Source organism: Heloderma suspectum, chromosome 15 (genome assembly GCF_057233095.1).
Source record: "Heloderma suspectum isolate Gila_16-S chromosome 15, 16-S_ref, whole genome shotgun sequence".
NCBI lineage: Eukaryota > Metazoa > Chordata > Lepidosauria > Squamata > Helodermatidae > Heloderma > Heloderma suspectum.
This window is the reverse complement of record NC_139472.1, coordinates 21,684,745-21,705,470: the sequence shown is the minus strand read 5'-3', so window position 1 is coordinate 21,705,470 and position 20,726 is coordinate 21,684,745. Positions and strand designations below refer to the sequence as shown.

The following is a 20,726-nucleotide window of genomic DNA, read 5'->3' as shown; positions in this document are numbered from 1 at the left end:
CTCAACCTTTCAGAATGGGAAAAATCCATGCCAAACCTGGGAAACCACCAGACAACTGGCGGTCAATGGAAGTGGGTGGGGCCAGGGGATGGGGACATGGCCCTCGGTGGGGCAGCAGAGAGCCAGGTTGGGATTTGGGCCTGAGGGTTGACACCTCTGTTCCAGGACGTGTCACAGTTCCAGCGACATCAAACAAAGGACATCAGAACCTAGACACCTTGAAGCTTGCCAGGCCCTTCCTAGTATTTTCATTTACATTTTTACTTAATATATTTCTTGGCCGCCTTTCAGGCCAGAAGCTCACCCATGGAGGTGTACAATAATAAAGCACATAGAACTGATATTATATTAAAAACAATAAACACAGCAATAAACACAGCAACAGCGATCATATCAGGAGAAGGCCAGGGTAAAATAGTACGTTTTCAGGGGCTTCTTAAAAGCCTGCAATGATGGAGCATGGCGGACCCCTGATGGCAACTTATTCCAGAGGTGTGGGGCCCCTGCGGAGAAGGCCTCTCATGTGTGGTCACCCACCTGAATGCTCTCACCGGTGGGCAAATGAGAAGGGCCTCTCTTTCTGATCTTAAAGTGAGGGCAGGCTGATACAGGTGAAGGTGGTCTTTTGAGTAACTTGGTCCCAAATGATTTAAGGCTTTAAATGTCAAAACCAGCACTTTAAATTGGGCTTGGAAACACACTGGTAACCAGTGCAGCTGGTGCAGTATAGGCATTATATGATCGAATTGCCTCACTGTGGATTTGACCCTCTCTATCTGCCCTTGGATGACTCCAGGGAGAGTGGAGCGGCAGCAGGGAGGTGCTGTTTGGAACCAACTTTTAAGAATTGGATTAATTTTTGTACATCCAGTGGACATGCACGAAATTATTTTTCCCCCAGATTAATTCCAAATCTGCCATGATGAGAGGGACCTGTCCTAGTGTCTAGTACCAAGTATGAAATATCAAAACCTAGCATCTCTGGAAATCAAATACAGATATCAAATAGTGGGCAAATATTCAGAGAATATCGGGACAGCTTTAGGACCAAAATTTGCAGAGGAGAGTACTGGGCCAGGGCGGGTGTGGGGGAAATGAGATGTTTCAATTCTGCCTTCCTGTTGTGTCAGGAGAAGGTAGGTATGGATGAATCTCTCAATCTCAATTTCTCTCAGTTTTATCATTTTTCCAGTCTTAAGTCTGGTTCATCCGGCTCTTTGAAAACGTTTCCAATCTCAAGTCCAAACTTTGAGAATCTTTTTTTAAGAAGAAAACGTATGTACATTTTGGTTGACATTTCTCCTAATACGTGCATTTTTGTACACAGTTTTGCCTAATAAACACATTTTTTGCCAGCAGTTTTCTTAATATAATGCTTTTATTCTTTTTTTCATTTTCACGAGTAGGCACACTCTTTTAATTAGAGAACTCCATTGCAAAATTCGGAGTTGTGCAAAGTTAGAAGTATAGCCGAGTTTCGGTTCTCCCACTGGTTCACAAGCGTGGAATGAGGTACGTCCGCATGAAAATGCGAACTGAACGAATTTCTCCCCTATCCTTAGGAGAAGGAAGGCATCCAGTGGGAGCCGAAGGATGAGGAGGATGAGGAAGAAGAGATTGCCGAAGAGGAGGATGACCACATGGAGTTCTGCCGTGTCTGCAAGGACGGAGGGGAGCTCCTTTGCTGCGATACATGCCCGTCCTCCTACCACCTGCACTGCCTGAACCCACCGCTGCCAGAAATACCAAATGGTGAATGGCTCTGTCCCCGTTGTACAGTGAGTGTTTACCAGCCTTCCTCACACCATCTGCTCCCTTGCTCGGGCAGTGAGTCCTGGCTTAATGCTGGCAGCTCATGACCTTGGAGGTGGGACTGGGGCAGCTCATCTCTCTCCTCTGAAGGTAGACGACTGCTAGGGGTGCATAGAGGATCCATCATTCTGCCTGGGATCTTGAGGTTCCCCTTTGTCAAATCCATTTGCTGGATCCCAGCCCAAAGTGCTGGACTCCATTATCCTTCTGGAGGTATGTTTCTGGAATTTTGCAAGCCAGGGAGGGCTTTCCTATCGTCTGGGAGTCAGAAACATATCAAATGTGTTTAAAAATTAAAAAGGAACTCCTCCCCCTCAAAGGGGGAATACATTTATTGTACGTTTGTGTAACTGGTTTAAACATAAATAAAGACCCACTGAAATCAATTTAGCAAGGACTAATTTAAGTCTTGTTGACTTCACTGGGTCTACTCTAAGCATGGATCCAACCCATGGGCTTTTTAAAAACTTGGACTGCTGTTTCTTGTGTGTGTCACAGTTTTCCACAGGGCAGCAAACTGTGTACAGTTTTGCCGTTTAATTACTATTGAGATGGCACACATGCAAAATCTATTACCAGTATTCTTGCTGGAATTCAAATAGCGCTCATCCAAGAGATATCGTACAATTATGGGGTGGAACTATCAGAATCCTCAGGTTGCTGGCTGCTACTTCCTGCGGAGTGGCCTTTTCCTGTGAGCTTCCAGTCATGTTGGAAATCCCAGGCCACGTGACAGGAGCCCCTTCCAGCATCACCCCTCTCAGGACTCCTTTGGCACGTTGTGGCCTTCTTGGACATCCACACCCATGGGAGACGAGCCCCAAGCATGTAGGAGGAATCCCGCACAGGTCAATGCTGGCATTGGAAGCAACTTCTTTGCCTCCTTCTCCCACGTGATGTCGAACTCCAACATTACCAGAGACGCACAGGTAGGAATGGGCCCACCTATCAAGCGTGATCTTTTTCAGGTTCTCGGTTCTCCACTCTAGGCTCGTTATGTCCCAGTTCTGTGCAACCTTCCTCAACCCCACACAGAACTCGGAAGCGTATTGATTTCCAACTGCAAATTATGTTTGAGTCCGTGAGATTTGAATTGGGTAACCTCGAATCAAAATACATACCCAACACATGTCTCATGCGCAACACATGCTCCCTGCGCACAGAAAAGGGAAAGCTGCAGCTGGTGAACTGACATTAGAGTGGGCTGTAGGATCTCTCCTCTCTCGGTTCTTCCAGATGGAGGGTTACGAATGGAAGACGCCATCCTCTGGACTCTCTGTGACGTTTCATGAGCGAGGCAGGGCAAGCTCCTTCTGTCTCACAAAGGTCTCGTTGCCTCTGTCTTTGGCAGTATTTCTTTTCCAGTTGGAGGCTTCGAAATATCCACTCCCTTCATCCCGGTGCCTCTTCCCCGCCTCCCAATCTTTCACTGGTTTGTTCCACTTCCCTCTCCCTCTTCCACTGTGTTTCGATCAGGGCTGGACAACACATTGCCCTCCGCTACACCCCTGCCCCGTACCACAAAAAAGTAAAAAAAAAAGATTAGGAACAAAATACTGTCACTAGCACTATGGAATGTGAAAAGGGTCAAATTTAGCTTGCAAGCAAGCTAAATTTGACCTTTTGGGCATTCTGCGGTGCAGTGCCATTTCCCCCCTGAAATTAAAAAGATAAATTCATGCTTGGGTTGCCTTACAGACTGTGGCCTGCGGGGGGTGGGGGGTCCAGGGGGCGAAAATGGTCCCTGGACATCCTGGAGTTGTCCACCCCTGATTCTGATTGTCATCTCCTCAGGAAACCAACATTTCCTCAAGGCTGGATGTGTTCTCTGCACAAAAGCCAAGTGAAATGAGTCTGCACCAAGAAAAGCTGAATTCGGTATAATGACGCGAGGGACACCAATTGTGGGTTGTAAGTGTGTTTCGCTGTCTTTTGTCTTCAGTGTCCACCGTTGAAAGGCAAAGTTCAGCGGATCCTCCACTGGATCTGGATGGAGCCCCCAACCGTGCTTGCGGCTGCCATGCCTTCAGCAGATCCTGAGTTGGCAGTCCCTCCCCCCAAGTCTCTGGAAGGGATCCCCGAGCGAGAATTCTTTGTGAAATGGGCGGGGCTCTCATACTGGCATTGCTCTTGGGTCAAAGAACTGCAGGTGAGTGGACGGTCACAGCGAGCCTTGGGTGAGGAGGCGGGAGGCAGGGTTGAGCGAGAGCCAGCTGGGTCAAGCACTCTCTCCGGGGTGGCCCCTTGCAGTTGGAGCTCTACCACACTGTGATGTACCGCAACTACCAAAGAAAGAACGACATGGACGACCCGCCAGCTTTCGACTATGGCTCTGGCGACGAGGACAGCAAGATCGAGAAGAGGAAGAACAAAGACCCCCAGTATGCCAAGATGGAGGAGAAGTATTATCGCTATGGCATCAAGCCTGAGTGGATGATGATTCATCGGATACTCAACCACAGGTGAGAGCAGCTCCATGTCACTCCTTTAAATGGGATTTGTGACCACAAGATGCAGTTGTGGTCGCTACTTTGGGTGGCTTAAAAAAAAAAAAAGAATTAAGCAAATTAATAGAAATATAGATATACCAATCTTTATTAGCCATGGGAGCTTAATGAACTTCCACATTGAGCGGCAATATACCTCTCAAGAGCAGATGCTGGGGATACATAGAATCATAGAGTTGTAGGGTTGGAAGGGGCCTACAAGACCATCGAGTCCAACCCCCTGCTCAATGCAGGAATCCAAGTCAGAGCATCCCTGACAGATGGCTGTCCAGCCTCATCTTGAATGCCTCCAGTGTGGGAGAGCCCACCGCCTCCCAAGGGAACTGGTTCCGTTGTCGTATTGCTCTAACACTCAGGAAGTTTTTCCTGATGTTCAGCTGGAATCTGGCTCCTGTCACTTGAACCCGTTATTCCGTGTCCTGCACTCTGGGATACTCTATGAGAAGGGAGATCACCTTTAATACTACCTTTGTAGGTTCCCAGGAGTTTCTGGGTGACCAGGTTGGAAAAAGACTGGACAGACCTTGGTCTGATCCAGCGTGGAGCCTGTGTGCTTGGTTACTACAAGTATGTCGAAATGATTGGATGCTGTGCAAAATGAGGAGATAGGGTTCCTCCCATAGTTTTTACCATTAGAGTTGTGTAGTGTATAATGTCACATCAGTGACACTCACATTCATTTTCTCATGCTAAATTGCCTTTATGGGGCAATCCAGATCTAAAAATGAGTAAGAAAATATTTTGGGGGCAGACATGGACAGACAAGGCGATCTTGACTTTGGATCAACTGGTGGGTGCCGATGATGAGTTCTTGTAGTTTTCTGTCCTGTGTGCCAAATATGCCTTGCCCGTTATGGCCATATGTGAATACATGCAAGTGCAGCATTTGTTAGTATCTAGGTTTGACCCAGTCCCTTTTATGCATCAGAGTTTCCTTCATCATTGGAAGTATTTGTTGAGGCTGGTCAGGCAAAGCGACCCACGATCTATGTCTATAAATACTTGTTCCTGGTGATATACCTATGATATACAGGGTTTCAAGCAGCAACGAACTAGGAAACTGGATTGTCTCATTCAGCCTAATCAGTGGATCACCTGCCTTGGTGTCCCTGGACCTTAGGCTGCATCTTATTCAGCTAAAACTTGGTTTCGTGTCTATTGGACACTGCAGCATCTCTTTAAGAAGGCGTTGTCTAATTCGGGTAATTGCTGGTGGTGCAATCCAGCTCATGCTTCTTTTAAACATATATTTTGCCAATGTCCAGTAGTTGCTTCCTTTTGGGAGGAGGTTATTATATGGATACATTTTGTACTGAAACAGTCTTTAATATTCACTTTTAAATTATCTACCTGCCTCTTGGAAATTAAAGAAAGGTCTGCATAAATGGATTTTCCACACCCTTTTGACAGCTCAAAGACTGGTATTATAATATTGGAAGGATAAATGCTCACCTCCTATAATGCAATGGATTGGGGCCCTTACAGCGCTTTCATTATTTGAACAGGTGGTGTATAGAGGCCGCCTTTGAATGGATACTTATTTGGATATCCGGTCCACTTTTTTAAAAACTTAGGTATAAACGCTAGAAAGTTGTATTTTCCTTTCATATGTATTCATTGATATGGATATATCTATGTGTATATTCTTTTCCTCTTTTTTTCTTTCTCTTTTTTCTATCTATAATTTCGTTATGTTTTGTTGACGCTTCACAATAAAAAATGAATTAAAAAGATATTTGTAAGCTTCCCAGGAGCTTCTGGGTGATCATGTTGGGAACAGACCGGACGGGCCTTGGTCTGATCCCGCACGGAACTTGTATTTTTGGTTACTGCAAGTATGTTGAAATGATTGGAAGCTGTGCAGAATGGTGGTCTTTCTGTCCATTTCAGTGGGGCCTGTAGAGGAGAACTTCTGAGTGGTCATATCTGGCATCTCCAATGCAGGGCCTGTCTTGGTGCCTGCCAGGTTTCATTTGGCTGGCAATTTTTCTATTATTTCTTCAGATTAAAAAATATATATATTATTTTTGAAGTGGGAGGCTGGCATGCTACAAAGTAAAGTGATGCCCTCCAGCGTCATCTTTATTTGGGTTCAAAAGAGTGTGCCTTTTTTGGAGCTCAGATCCCACCTCTGCCTTGTACTTAGGTTCTTGAACAAGTTACTTTTCCTTTTAGCCACACCATTTTGCCTTCTGGAAAATGAATGGTTCATGACCAGCTGTGCCCACCAGGGCAGCCATTTTGTGAGAGTGCCCACAACACCTTTTCAAAAGTCCAAATGTGCCCACTGACCCAAAAGGTTTGGGGGCCCCTGGGTGTTATGACCCATGGTTCAGATCTGTCTCACTTTGCTACCTTTAATGGCACCCAAAATCTGTCTCCCACACTTGGCAGCATGGGAGGGGCTGCCTAGGCCACCAGCAGACACCAAGCACAGCTGAACTGCAACACTGTATGTGTTCTGTGTGTGTCTGTACGATAATGTGATGTGGCTGCAAAAAAAGGCAAATGCAATTTTGGGCTGCCTTAATAGAAGTATAGCTTCCAAATCCCATGAAGTACTAGTTCCCTTCTACTCAGCACTGGTTAGGCTTCATCTGGAGTACTGTGTCCAGTTCTGGGCACCACACTTGGATGCAGACAAGCTGGAGAGGGTTCAGAGGAGGGCAACAAAGATGATCAGGGGACTGGAAACAAAGCCCTGCGAGGAGGGACTGAAAGAACTGGGCATGTTTAGCCTTGAGAAGAGAAGACTGAGGGGAGATAGGATAGCGCTCTTCAAGTCCTTGAAAGGTTGTCACAGAGAAGAAGGCCAGGATCCCTTCTCGGATCCTCCTAGAGTGCAGGACACGGAATCATGGGCTCAAGTTACAGGAAGCCAGATTCCAGCTGAACATCAGGAAAAACTTCCTGACTGTCAGAGCAATACAACAATGGAACCAGTTACCTAGGGAGGCGGTGGGCTCTCTCACACTGGAGGCATTCAAGACAAGCCTGGACAGCCATCTGTCAGGGATGCTCTGACTTCGATTCCTGCACTGAGCAGGGGGTTGGACACGATGGTCTTATAGGCCCCTTCCAACCCTACTATTCTATGTTTCTATACGTTTGTGGCCCATTCTGATAAAACCCGTCGGGTCTTCTGCCTTCCAGCTTTGACAAGAAGGGAGAGGTTCATTATCTGATCAAGTGGAAGGACCTGCCGTATGACCAGTGCACCTGGGAGATGGATGAGATCGACATTCCATACTACGAGAACTTCAAGCAGCTCTACTGGAACCACAGGTCAGCATTTACTTGTTTGTTTGTTTGTTTAAAGCATTTTTATCAGCTAAAAAAAGCTCCCTAAGTGGTTTACATGTGTATTGGTCCCAGGAGCGTAGTCAAATCATCTGTAGTGTTAGAGGGGCCTAGAGATCCATAATGCTTGCTTAAGTTCATTATTGGTGCAATTCCCGTGCTAGTAAGCCTCTGAGCATGTGAAGATGATTCAAAGGGCCGATAACAGCCTTCTCAAAACATTCCTGGCTAATGAGGAGAGTCCTTATCTCTGATGTGCCTGGGGAGCAAAGTCTGTTTACAGGTGGCTGTGCTTGAGAACCAAACACTGCTAGCCTATGCTGAGAATGAACGTGAGGGGCGTGTGCCGCTGAAACGCTGCTTATTGCTAACCTGTAGAGTATAAGACCCATTGTACCCAATGGCTCAGGGTTCAGAGAAGCTGTCTGATCCAACCATTGGGTACGCCTGTGTGCTGTAAGTTACTCAATAAAGTCTCCTTGTAAGCAAACCCTTGAGTCTGATTTATCACTATCTTGGCACTTAAAGAGTTCAACGTCCACTGCAGGAACGACATGACATGCCATCAGTAAAAGAAGATGGTCCTTGCCTGCAGGCTTACAGCCTAAAAAGACACGGCACACAAGGAAAAAGGGATGAGGAGGGAAGAGGAAAAAAATAAAGTAGCCTTTCAGGAGGGCTGATGGAGTGGTTCTGCTTCTCCTCTCATCTCCCTCTGCGCTTGAGATGTTGCATGAAATCGTGTGTGGCCTGCTGGGGTCCAGACAAGCTTAAGCAATCAGCAGAGAAGAGCTTCATTTTAAACCATCGAGGTGGAAGACAGACATAATGTTTGCAGAGTAATGTGGCTGGTTTGGTAGAAACCTCATGATAATCCAGTGTGTCTTTTGCTCTCCTGGGGTGAGCTCTGTGTGGGAGGGGTGGGGGCAATTCTGAAAATGCACAGCTGAAGCTGGCTGTGGATGTTGCTGATTGGTTGGGGTGTGACTTAAATACAGCAAGGGCTGAATCCCCCCCATCTCCCCCCAACCCCCATACTGCTTTTCCCTGCTGTTTTTCTCAAAGAGCTGAAGCTGTTTCGGGGTACAATTTGGAGGGGAGGGTTTAGACCCCTCCTGCCCACGCCCGCTGTACTTTGAGTTAGCGCCTTGCCAATGGCCATGCTGGCTGTGGATGATGGGACTTGCAGTCCAAGAGACTGGAGAGCACCAGGTTGGAGAAGGCTAGAAGAAGGCACCTTCATCTATGCTACATGGCCACCCCGTGTATCATTTTCTCATTCTGTGCTTTGTGGTGTGGGCCCTCACAGGGAGATGATGCTGGGAGAAGAAAGCAGCCAGCTCTCCAAAAGGCTGAGCAAGAAAGGGAGGAAACTGAGCGACGAAAAACTGGAGAGGCCTCCGGAGACACCTCTCGTGGATGTACGTTTGGGATAAGGACAGAGACCATGTGGGGGAGCGTTACAGGCGAGGGTGTGCACTCCACACGTAAAAAGAAAGGAAAAGACGGCTTGTGCAGTCTGCTTAAATTCTTCACTCTGTTTAAAGTTACAGGATTTCCCCTATGCTTTCATAGTAACACCATTTTTGCTGTTTGGCATAATTTATTCTGCTTTTGGTAGCCGTGGGAGGGGCCAAGGACACAAAGCCACCCCACCCCCCGAACCACTGAAATCTACTTCAGCCACCGCTCTTGCTTCTGAGAGTTCAGCAGGCTTTGGTCACGCAGTGCCGAGCATATCTTTGCAGTCATAAGGGCTAGAAACTTGCATTTGAAAAAGAAAAGCAAGCTGGATTTTCTCAGGAAGCTGGATTCTTCAGCTGTATTTTGAACCAATTAAAAGTTTCCAGATTCAATCACTTGTTTGCCTGGTTTTAAAAAGGGGGCTGAGTCAACTAAAAACAACTTTAACTGGTTGACAGCTTTAATAATGTGTCTTCTTCCCTTTGCAGCCTACAGTAAAGTTTGACAAGCAGCCCTGGTATATTGACACAACCGGCGGAACGCTGCATCCTTACCAGCTGGAAGGGCTTAACTGGCTGCGGTTCTCCTGGGCACAGGGAACAGACACGATCCTCGCCGATGAGATGGGTCTTGGAAAGACGGTCCAGACCATTGTGTATCTTTACTCCCTTTACAAAGAGGTAGGCCTCTGGTGTTTCCTTGCACCAGCTAGCATCCTTTGCAAGAACATTCCGCGTGGGAAGCACGCACTTCCCCAACACCTCTTTACCCCAACAGGGCCACTCCAAGGGTCCGTATCTGGTCAGCGCTCCCCTTTCCACCATCATCAACTGGGAACGGGAGTTTGAGATGTGGGCACCCGACTTCTACGTGGTCACGTACACGGGGGACAAGGAGAGCCGGTCGGTGATCCGTGAAAACGAGTTCTCCTTTGAGGACAATGCCATCCGGAGCGGAAAGAAAGTCTTTCGCATGAAGGTAAGTCATGGCTGGTGGGGACAGAGGGACTTGGGTGGGTTCATTAATGTCTCAAGTTGCCTTGAAGTGAATTGGAACACTGCTAGTAACTGAAATACCCATTTTATGGGCCAAAACCTGCCCCCACCCTCCTGGCTTCCTTCCTTTCTGCTGTCACGGAGCTCATCTTGTTCAAGTTGAGGTTGGTTGTGTGTGTTCTAGAATGTTCCTGCCATGTACCAGGGATGGGCACCTGGATGGTTTGTCCTGCAAGACATATAGCAGCTGACTGGGGGTGGGGGGAGAATTTGGATGAGGAAAATGGTGCAGGGGAAGGATTTACCTTCCTCCCCAGCACCACAGGTCTGATCTGAATATTCCCCCCTCCAGCAGTGGCATACTTACTGTTAAAAACACACAACAACCACGGAAGATAGAATCTCTTGCCATCATGTGTCGCTTTGTCCTTATCTTGAGATAATTCTTTACTGGGTATTTTTTTACTTATACAAAAGTTTAAATGGGACAAAGGTGTTGGAACAAAGGAACATTGGAAGCTGCCTTATGCTGGGTCAGACCCTTGGTCCCTGTAGCCCAGTATTATGGACACTGACTGGCAGCAGTTTCTCTCCAGGGTTTCAGGCAGGATTCTTTCCTAGCCCTTCCTAGAGAAGCCAGGGATTTAACCTGGGACTTTCTGCATGCAAAAGTTCTGACTGGCAGTAGCTCTCCAGAGACTCAGGTAAATGAGACTACTCATTCCAGTCACCTGCTACCTGATCTTTTTTTTAATGTGCGATGCCAAGGATTGAACTCAAGACCTTCTGGATGCAAAGGAGGTGCTCTCCCACGGAGGTAGGGTCCCACCCTGGCGGGAGATCATGGCTCTCCTGCTGCTGACATCGTCTCTCTGTTTCCTCTAGAAAGAAGCTCAGATCAAATTCCACGTCCTGCTCACATCCTATGAGCTCATCACCATCGATCAGGCCATCCTGGGGTCTATCGAGTGGGCATGTCTGGTGGTGGACGAAGCCCACAGGCTGAAAAACAACCAGTCCAAAGTAGGTGCATCTATTCAGGGTGGACGGGAGGGATTTGCAACAGGACCTGAATGAGTGCCGTGTCTCTTGAGTTCCCGATCGCCGAGGCTTGCTCTCTTCTGAATTAAAATGGGAGGCACTGCTTTGCTCTTGCACAAGAATAAGTTGGTTTTTGGAATGTGGAAGAGAGACGGTTCTTGGCCTTCCGAGGAGCATGCTCACAGGCAAACACACACACACATACACACACACACAGAGGCCTGGGGGGGCCATCTGGGTTTAAAGAATGCAGAAGCATAGTAGTGACTCATGCAGAGGTGCAACTGATCCTCTCTGCATCAAGAGTGATTGAGTGATCCATATCCAGCTAGGGATGGGGGAATCAGGGATGCTCAAACTTGCTGAAATTCTTTGACCTTTACTTTGGACTCGCTCCCGTTCTTGTCTGTGACCTGTTTTTCAGTTTGCTGAAATGGGAAAAGTTGTGCATTTTTCAAAACGTGTGCATTTTGAGAAAGTGGTGCATTTTACAAAAGTGGTGTGATTTGAGGAAAGTTGCGCATTTGCATTTTGAGGAAAGTCACACATTGTTCAGAATTCACACATTTTGAGAAACTGGCGCATTTTGAGAAAGTTGTGCATTTTTCAAGTACTCATTTTGTGAATGCAATTGCAAATGCAAATTCAGGAATTTGCAAACATTTTTGGGAAACGTGCTCCCTTTCATATTCACATTTGGGATTGCGAATGGGGCATTTTCGAGTGATTTGTGAACTGAAACAAAATTCTCATACATCCCTAATCACAGCCAGATAATTATTTGTCCTCACTACAGCTGTCAAACTGTGGTTCCAGTTAAGTTGAGGGGAGGAGAAGGAAAAGGAAGGACAGCAAAACTTAGCAGGCATTTATCTCTTATTGTATTTATTTAAAATATTCCTGCAGTGCCTCTCAAGGCGAAGCCCCCCACAGGCAGTTCACAAAGTCAGCCCTTAAAATAATAAAATATAAAACAGAATGAATTAAAACAACAATAACAGCAACATAAGACACTGAGAACAGCCACAATAACAACAATATAAAAATGGCCCTACATTCAGTTAAAAGCAGCCTGGAACAATCAGGTCTGTAATGCCTATTTAAAAACAGTGAGGGAAGGGGCTTTGCACACATCCCGTGGCATGGCATTCCATAAAGATGGGGCCACCGCAGAAAAGACCCCATTTCATGTGCCCGCCAACCTAATAGATCTTATTGGTAGGAATGTGAGCTGGGCTCTGTGACTGATCTCAAGGCCCGGGCAGGTGTCTATAGGTGCATTTGGTCCTTCAGATAACCTGGACACAATCCGTTTAGGGCTCTAAAGGTGATCAGCAGCACTTTAAATTGGGTCTGGAAAGTCACCGGCAACTTGTACTGCTGCTACAAAACCGGCGTTATGTGCTTTGATTGCTTAGCCCCCATGAGTAACTGGGCAGCTGGATGCTGCCCCAGCGGAAGCTTCCAAGCTGTTTTTAAAGCAGGGGTGCTGAGCCGCTTTCAGGGCCAAATTCAGAGAAGCTCTCACGGGCCACATTCCAGGGCCGAAGGCGAAAGGAGCAGGGCCAAAATACCGGGCTAAAAGCTTTGTCCCTGCCTGACCTAGTACTGAAGGTTGCCAGTTCAAGTCCTGGCGTGAGCTCAGCTCTCAGCATGGGACGATTGATGATCATGAGAGCAGGTGCCAAAGACTGTGGCGTTGCTGCCTGAAGAATGTGGAGCTCTCCTTTTCTCTCCCCCCGCCTCCCCCAAGCATGGAGACGTGCCTAAGCTAGTGCCGACGTTGCTAGTCGTGGGTCTCTGTCGCCACGAGGAGAGGGCGGAGGGATGCTGGTGTTGGTTCTGCACGTGGTGGCTGGGAAGGTCAAGAGATGGTGGCACCTTGTAGCGCCCAGGACGAAAGATTCTGCCGTGATTGGGCTGCCCAGGTGAATCATAAACTCTTCCAATTCAGCGTTGTTCCCTCCCTCCCTCCCTCCCTCCTCCCCAAAGTTCTTTAGGGTGCTCAACAGCTACAAAATCGACTATAAGCTGCTCCTGACTGGGACGCCCCTCCAGAACAACCTCGAGGAGCTTTTCCACCTGCTCAACTTCCTCACGCCGGAGAGGTTCAAGTGAGTATTCGGGTTCTTCATGCACCCTTGCCTCCCCCGGGCTCCAAAGCAATGGCAGCGGAGTCCATAGAGTCATAGAATCATAGAAGCATAGAATAGTAGGGTTGGAAGGGGCCTACAAGGCCATCGAGTCCAACCCCCTGCTCAATACCAGAATCCAAGTCAGAGCATCCCTGACAGATGGCTGTCCAGCCTTGTCTTCATAGAATCATAGAATAGTAGGGTTGGAAGGGGCCTACAAGGCCATCGAGTCCAACCCCCTGCTCAATGCAGGAATCCAAGTCAGAGCATCCCTGGCAGATGGCTGTCCAGCCTCGTCTTGAAGGCCTCCAGTGTGGGAGAGCCCACCGCTTCCCCAGGTAATTGGTCCAGTTCACGATCAAGTGGCCGCCCGTCCATACAGGCGCCAGCATCTCACGCTGCTTCCTCCTGCGTTGGACTGTTGGTCCATCCATCCCAGTAGCACCTCCTCCGATTGGCAACAGCTCAGGAGAGGCCTAGGCAAGGGCCTTGATGAACTGGGGACACTGGGATTGGAATCTGGGGTCTTCTGTGTGGGCCGTACCACTGACCTGTGGGCCCTCTCGTCTAAAACAGGGGTGCACAATCGGTCTCAGCAGGAGTCCGAGGGGCTGCACATGATGCTGGCTGCTCCCGGGTTGCTGAAGTGAGGAATATGGCAGCAGGAGTATGGAGGCCACATGGCAGGTTTCGCGTGGGCCACATGTTGTCCGCGGGCCATGGGTTGTGCACCCCTCATCTAAAAGAAGAGTACAGCTGTAGATGTTTGCTTGATAAACACATCTAATTGCAGCCAGTCCGACAAAACTCTGTCTTAACTTGCATAGGGTTGCACCCTAACAGATTTAAAAGCAACAAAAACTGAAAGACCAAAATGCCTGGGAGAATAAAAAGGTCTTGGAATAATTGGAAGCTGCCTTATACTGAGTCAAACCATCTAGGCCAGTATTGTCAGCACTGACTGGCAGCAATGCCTCTCCAGGAGTTTAGGCAGGAGCTTTTCCAGCCCTACCTGGAGATGCCGGGGATTGAAGCTGGGACCTTCTGCATGCAAAGCACGGGCTCTGCCACTCACTGGCACAGAAAAGACTGCAATGTAGGCGCCAGGCGAGCTTCTCTGGGGAGCTCATTCCACAACCAGGCTGCCACCACTGAAAAGGCCCTCTCCTTAGTAGCCACCCATCTCACTTCATTTGGCGCGGGCACCTGGAGGGGGGCTTCTGAAGATGACCTTGGGGTCCAGGCAGGTGTAGATGGGAAGAGGTGATCCTTCAGGTACTTAATACCAACACTTTCAATTGGGCCCAGAAATGGACTGGAAGCCAGCCTGCTGTAATGTGTCCATCACTCCTTCAGCCTTCCCTGTGCATATTGCAGCCAGGCTCCTCCTGAATTTGTCCTTTGTTGTCCCAACAGCAACCTGGAAGGGTTCCTGGAGGAGTTTGCCGACATCTCCAAGGAGGACCAGATTAAGAAACTGCACGACCTTTTGGGGCCTCACATGCTGCGCAGGCTGAAGGCTGACGTGTTCAAGAACATGCCCGCCAAGACGGAGCTGATCGTGCGGGTGGAGCTTAGCCAGATGCAGAAGTCAGTTTTCCCCTGGCGAGATGCGCAGCGTTGCAAAATGGGCCGGGAGGCGGTGCCGTCGGGCCAGGGGAAATGGTGGCCAAACCCATGTTATCCCACCGCTCAGGAATTTGGGGCAAGCGTGCTTCCATCTGCCCTGGTCCGTGTGGCTCCAAGCCTGTCCCATCCACGCACCTGGCTCTCGCCTTGGATGTCTGTGGGGTGACCTGTCATTCTGTAGGAAGCTGCTGTGTGCCTAGCGAGGCCAAGGAAGGAAAGCAGGAGTGGGGGGTGGGGGGCAGGGGGTGGCCAGGCATGAGAGCAGCTGAACCTGCTTCAGGTCTGTAGTTTTCAGGTGAGAGAAAAGATGTCTTGGGAAGCAATGCTCCAGGTCAGCCTCCTGCTAGTGGCAGTCCGGAGCTCCACTGGCTGTACTGTAAAGGTCTGGGCGCATGGGACGGTGGCCCCACGTTTATTCCACAGGGCCCCAGACCTATTCCGTAGAGTTCTGAGTGTTCACTGGAGCTAACAGAAGGTAGATTTCTCAAGGAGGGCTGCAGATGGGGAGGGAAGGGTTAGCTCTCCCCTCCCCACATGCTGCATTATCCCCCCAACCCCCAAATCTTCCCATGCATGGCAATCAAGCTTTGGGATGATCTGGGTAAGGGTACAACTTTATTTCGCTTGAGGTGATTTGCTTGAGATGGGCTGCGTTGCCTCCTGTGAAATGTGAACAACTTCTAGGGGTTGCTTCTAAATTTGCATCTATAGATATCAATTAGCATTTTATGCAGGTTTGAATCCTTGAATCCTTTCAATGCCTAGCAACGCCTCTGCTGCAAAGCAAGGAGGAAGAGGTGCCTGGTTTCGGGAGGATGTGGAACTACTGTCCCTGCTTTCTCATGAGCTCAGTGCTGCTGGCAACATTTCATGTGAGCCCTCAGGTGGCCACTTCCCCAATCAGTAGGACATTTCAGAGGCAGCCTTTTACAGCATCGCTTTTTTTGCACGAGAAGAGAGGACTAGAAACTTGCGATACCTTTATTTACCATCTACAGTGGTGAGCAAGCAGGCATATGGACTGTAGGTAGACGCAGGGACTCCCTGCAAAATCCCTGCACCCCTCCCTCTCCAGTACTCCATAGGTGCTTCTTAACAACGAATGCCAAACACCTCTCCAAGTTTATTTTATTTATTTATGTATTTAACACATTTGTATACCGCTCCTCATCTAAACAGGTTCCGGGATGGTGAACAACAGGAGACAGAATTAACAAAAGATAAAAAGAATGAAACGCGATATTAACATTATTCTTTAAAAATCAGAGTGCCAACAAAACTGAGGCTCGTTAACCAAGGAAGGCTTCCTGGAAAAAAGCTCTTTTCAGGAGGTGCCGAAAACAACCCAGTATTGGCACCTGCCTGACCACCGGAGGCAGGGAGTTCCAGGGGATGGGAGCCACCACACTGAAGGCTCTTCTCCTGGTGGGCTCCAGTCCAGCCATTGGTCCGTGTGGAACCACCAGGGACATGCCCTCTGATCACCTCAGTGATCAGGTATTTTCTGGCCAGATTCAAAATGCAAAAACATTCAGCCTTCCTTGCCAATACCAATTCTAGCGCCTCGTATCACCTCAGTATCAAGGCCCCTACAGTAACCCCTTCTAGCTATCCAAGTATAGAAATGCTTTGGGAGTTGCTAATCTTTGGTCTTTGCATCGCAGCTGTAACAGTGTGTTTAGGCTCACAGCGGCCATCTTGAGCGTCTTGTGGAGGGGGCGGGCTGGTGTCAGGGGCACCGATTTGGTGTCCCTGCAAGCCCACACTTTCCCCAGAAGTGCCCACTTGGAGGGTCTTTTCCCCCTTGTGTCCCTGCAGGAAGTACTACAAGTTAATCCTGACGAGGAATTTTGAGGCTCTGAATTCCAAAGGGGGCGGCAACCAGGTGTCCTTGCTCAATATCATGATGGATCTGAAGAAGTGTTGTAACCATCCGTACCTTTTCCCCGTGGCGGCCGTGGTAGGTCTGTTTTGATGGCAGGTGTTTTATCTTGTTGCTTTGCTTCAGGCCCTGGTGCCCAAGTGTTTTTAAAAAGTGTTTTTAAAGAAATGTTTAAAAAAGAAAGAAAACAGGGTGCCCACCTTAGCTGTCGGTTGCCACCTGGTAAGTTTCTGAGAGGAGTTTCCCCCCAAGGTAGCCATGAGGGTGGCGGGGGGGGGGACCAGGAGGGTGTCCTGTTCCCCAGCCTTGACCCGTCGTGTGGCCCTGAAGAGGACTCAGAGGCGGAGGAGACTCCCTCCATTACTCCAACCCTTCTAGGCCAGGGCCTCCCAGACCAGAGGAGGTGCCTCCACTTGACTTCTCTGGTGCAGAAGACGCTCCCCCATTACAGCCTTCGCCACCCCCACCCTGTAGGAGCCAGCGGCTACAAATCAGGCAGTAGCCCTTTAAGAAACAAACGGCTTCTCTGAGGGGGTGGAGTTAACAGCAGGTCTTTTGCTGCTGGCCTTTGTAAGGCTTCAGATGGCCTTTGACTGTTGCTGAGTCAACAGTTCCCCTTGCTCGAGTCTCAGCTAATTGGGAGCTGGCCAAGGTCCAGGAAGACCCTGTCTGGTCTAACTTGCCTGGCTATTCAGCACCCTTAAGCTGGCCTGGCCTGGACCGGACCCGACCCGACCCGACCCGACCTGACTTGCCAGGTCCTTGCCTGTATGTACGTGCCTTGCTGGTTTTAGCACCTCTGGGTGCCTTGAACTAAGTTGGACAGGGCGGAGAGTGTCCTACCAAGGGGTGGAGGGTATCTTGCAATGATCCTTGCCCAGGGATAAAGCAAGCTTTGGGGGCTTGTGGGCACACTTGCCCTGGGCACCAGCACAAAATGGCCATGCTACAGGTGAAAGCATCAGCCTGCAGCCCTGTGCCATTTTCATTTCCTAAAAAAGGCTCTGAAACCCACACATGGCCTGGGGGCATCCATGGGAAAAGAAGACGGGAGCCAGGAGTGGCCCTCACTTTGCTTGTTAGTGGTTGCAGCTGCCTGTAAGAAATGTTGTGATTTTTTAAAAAGAAATAAAAAATGGGAGGGGACTAAGAAAGGTGTATTATGGCACAGTGGCACCCATGCGCACCAAGATGCCCACCCTGCCCTAGTTTTCTGCAGGTGTTTGCCTGCTTGTGTGTAGGGCTGAAGTGTGTAGGGGATGTGGGAGTGCACCTAGGTCCCACCCCTGTGTGCCCGGCTCGAGAGCCAAGACAGGGCTCTTTAAATGCATTCAGCTGCATGAGGCAGGTTTTCGATGGCGGGAATGCGCAAGCGTCATCCGTTAGATAAGGCGGTCCTTTCGATATCCTTGGTCCTTGGCCATTTTGGGCAGGAGTGTTGAACCTTTTGCAGCCCAGGGGCCGAATTCAGTTTTGGAGAAGCTCTTGGGGGCTGCATTCCAGTGGTGGGTGGGCCAAAGGCTAAAGAGGTGGAGCCAAAAATGCCGACATAATTTCAGCTCAAAACTCTTACTGCTTTAGGAGAGGCATTTCAATCTTTTAGAAGGGGGGGGTTGCAAAATCCAGGAAACCACTAAACAATTGATGGTTGGGGGGTGGAGCCAGTGAAGGGGTCAGCGTGGACATCCGAGGAACCCCAGAGGGCCAGATTGGGACCCCAAGCAGGCTGGGTTTGGTCCTCAGCCTGCGATCCAGCACCCCTCGTTTATGGCTTCAAAGGCCACAAGCAGCATGAAATGAAAGGCGAGCAGAGACAAGGCGTGTGCGTGGCTGCAGCCTCAGCGTCTTGCTTAGGAGCACTGGTGACCCTGCCACTCTCGTTAAAAAAGAAGTTTTAAAAAGAAAAAGGAAAGGAAAAAAAGAAAATGGGATGCTGTATCAGCTCTGGCAGGCCCTGGGATCTGCTGGTGTTGATGCCGGGGCTGTGCCCGCTCTCTGAATCATCTAACGAGGACCTTGTGCCTGACGGCAACACACAACAGGGCCTTTTCTGTAGTGGCATCCAGTGCATGGAACATCCTGCCCCTGGAAGGGTGGGCAGCCTGGTGCCTTCCAGATGTTTTGGGTTACAACTACCATAATTCCTGACCATTAAGTCATGCTGGCTGGGGCTTATGGGAGTTGTAGACTAAAACTTCTGGAGGGCACCAGGCTGCCTTCCCCTCCTTGGACAGTGCTCCGTCATTACTAGAAAACATCTTTTCCAGCCATCTTTGGCTCTTTCTGGTGCTCAGTTCCTTCATTCTGGCCCTCTTTTTGTTCATTCATCTTTTGGTGTTACGCTGCTCCTTTCTGCATTTTTATAAATTTTTTTTAAGAAGTTGTTGCATATTGCCGTTTTTATGTTGTTCTTTGCTTTTCCCTGAGCCACTCTGGGCACCATCATTTTGGAGGGGGGAAGTGGAATATACATCTCAAAGATATGAATAAAAAGAGTGCAGTATTACTTCTCCTCCTCGTCCCCCTTCCAAAGTCTTCTTAACATCCACCCTCATGCAGAGTTCTGGAGGACTTGACAACTTTGTTCACTATTTTGAGACATTTTGGTTGGTCCTAAGAAAGCTATTTCCCCATCATGCAGCCTTCCCTAACTCGGCACTATCTGAATGCATTGCACTACAAATCCCATAATCACCAGCCAGCAGTCATGCTGGCTGGGCATAATGGGAGCTCTAGTCCAACATACCCGTAGGGCACTGGATAGGGGGTGCTGTTCTCATGGGCCGGTCTCTGTGGCACTCAGAGGCCTCGGTGTTCGTGGCTCCGTGAGGGTCCCCCACGCGTGGTGCGTTCTCAGCAGAGAAGCGCTGTCCTCGAAGGCGGACGTGTGGCCTTGCTCACCTCCCTTTGCGCTGCCCTCAGGAAGCCCCGGTATTGCCGAACGGCTCCTACGACGGCAGCTCGCTCGTGAAGTCGTCGGGGAAGCTGCTGCTGCTGCAGAAGATGCTGAAGAAGCTGTGGGACGGCGGCCATCGGGTCCTCATCTTCTCTCAGGTGCGAGGGCATCTGGACCGAGGGGTGTGAAACGGGGCGGACGGCAAACCCCCACGAGGATGAGCTGGAGGATAGCGATGACCGGAGGAGCGTGACGGGGCAATTCAGCATGGGTCAAAGACTGACATTGCCCCAGTGCTAAGGAGGAGCTTAAGGGCTGAGGAGGAGCCTGGAACTGTAAGATCCAGTTGACAGCACAGCAAATCTTGTTTTGCCATGATCTCACTCAGCGGTCTAAGGCAAGCCCCTGTTGTCTCAGTCTTCCCTTCCCCACACACTATCGGCATTATGGAGGTAATAACACTGGTCTACCTTACAGGGCTGTAGTACAGATTCCTCGGAGGGAGCAATCCTATGGCCGCTAGACAGCGGCTAGACAGCCATGGAATATGCTGTTTTCTGGGAACCGACCTCGGAGCCCACGCTCCAAGGTCGGTTCCCGGAGAACCGCCCTCCCCCCACGTCTGCACTGCCTCAGAGGCAGTGCAGAGAAGCCCGTCCTCTACGCTTGGAAGAGGAGCCGGAGTGGCTGAAAAGGGGCGGGGCTGGGGGCGTTTTGGGGCGGGGAGAGAGGATCTGTGTGTACGACACATCCTATGTGTCGTACAGCAGCCTCCTCTCCTGCTAGGCCTCCCCTGGGCTAGACAGCCAAAATCGGCTATCTAGCAGAAAAATCAGGGCAGGAGAGGCGCCGAGGGAATGATCCCCCCATGCGTCTCCTGCCTTGCTTTGGATTGGTGCTCGCCTCAAAGTTCGGAGGCGGCCGCCTACCTAGACAGGATTGCGCCCTGAAGCATTTTAAAATGCCACAGCAAGCTGCTCTGAAAAGTGGTCAGTTCTTTCTCCGTGGAAGATTTCAATAAGGCATAAGAAAAGTGTATCCCAAATGTCTGATAGCTGAGCCACA

General features: G+C 49.4%; 1 protein-coding gene across 1 annotated transcript in view; it reads left to right on the top strand.

Annotated features, from left to right (window-relative positions):
* CHD5 (chromodomain helicase DNA binding protein 5) overlaps positions 1-20,726 on the top strand; it is a 104,242-nt gene that overhangs the window by 36,613 nt on the left and 46,903 nt on the right. The window contains exons 9-20 of the mRNA XM_084821682.1: positions 1,563-1,778; positions 3,755-3,961; positions 4,063-4,274; positions 7,473-7,604; positions 8,929-9,040; positions 9,572-9,763; positions 9,861-10,061; positions 10,964-11,101; positions 13,112-13,233; positions 14,671-14,844; positions 16,702-16,843; positions 19,688-19,819. Coding sequence (XP_084677808.1) covers positions 1,563-1,778; positions 3,755-3,961; positions 4,063-4,274; positions 7,473-7,604; positions 8,929-9,040; positions 9,572-9,763; positions 9,861-10,061; positions 10,964-11,101; positions 13,112-13,233; positions 14,671-14,844; positions 16,702-16,843; positions 19,688-19,819 — 1,980 coding nt within the window. The remainder of the gene's footprint in view (positions 1-1,562; positions 1,779-3,754; positions 3,962-4,062; positions 4,275-7,472; positions 7,605-8,928; positions 9,041-9,571; positions 9,764-9,860; positions 10,062-10,963; positions 11,102-13,111; positions 13,234-14,670; positions 14,845-16,701; positions 16,844-19,687; positions 19,820-20,726) is intronic.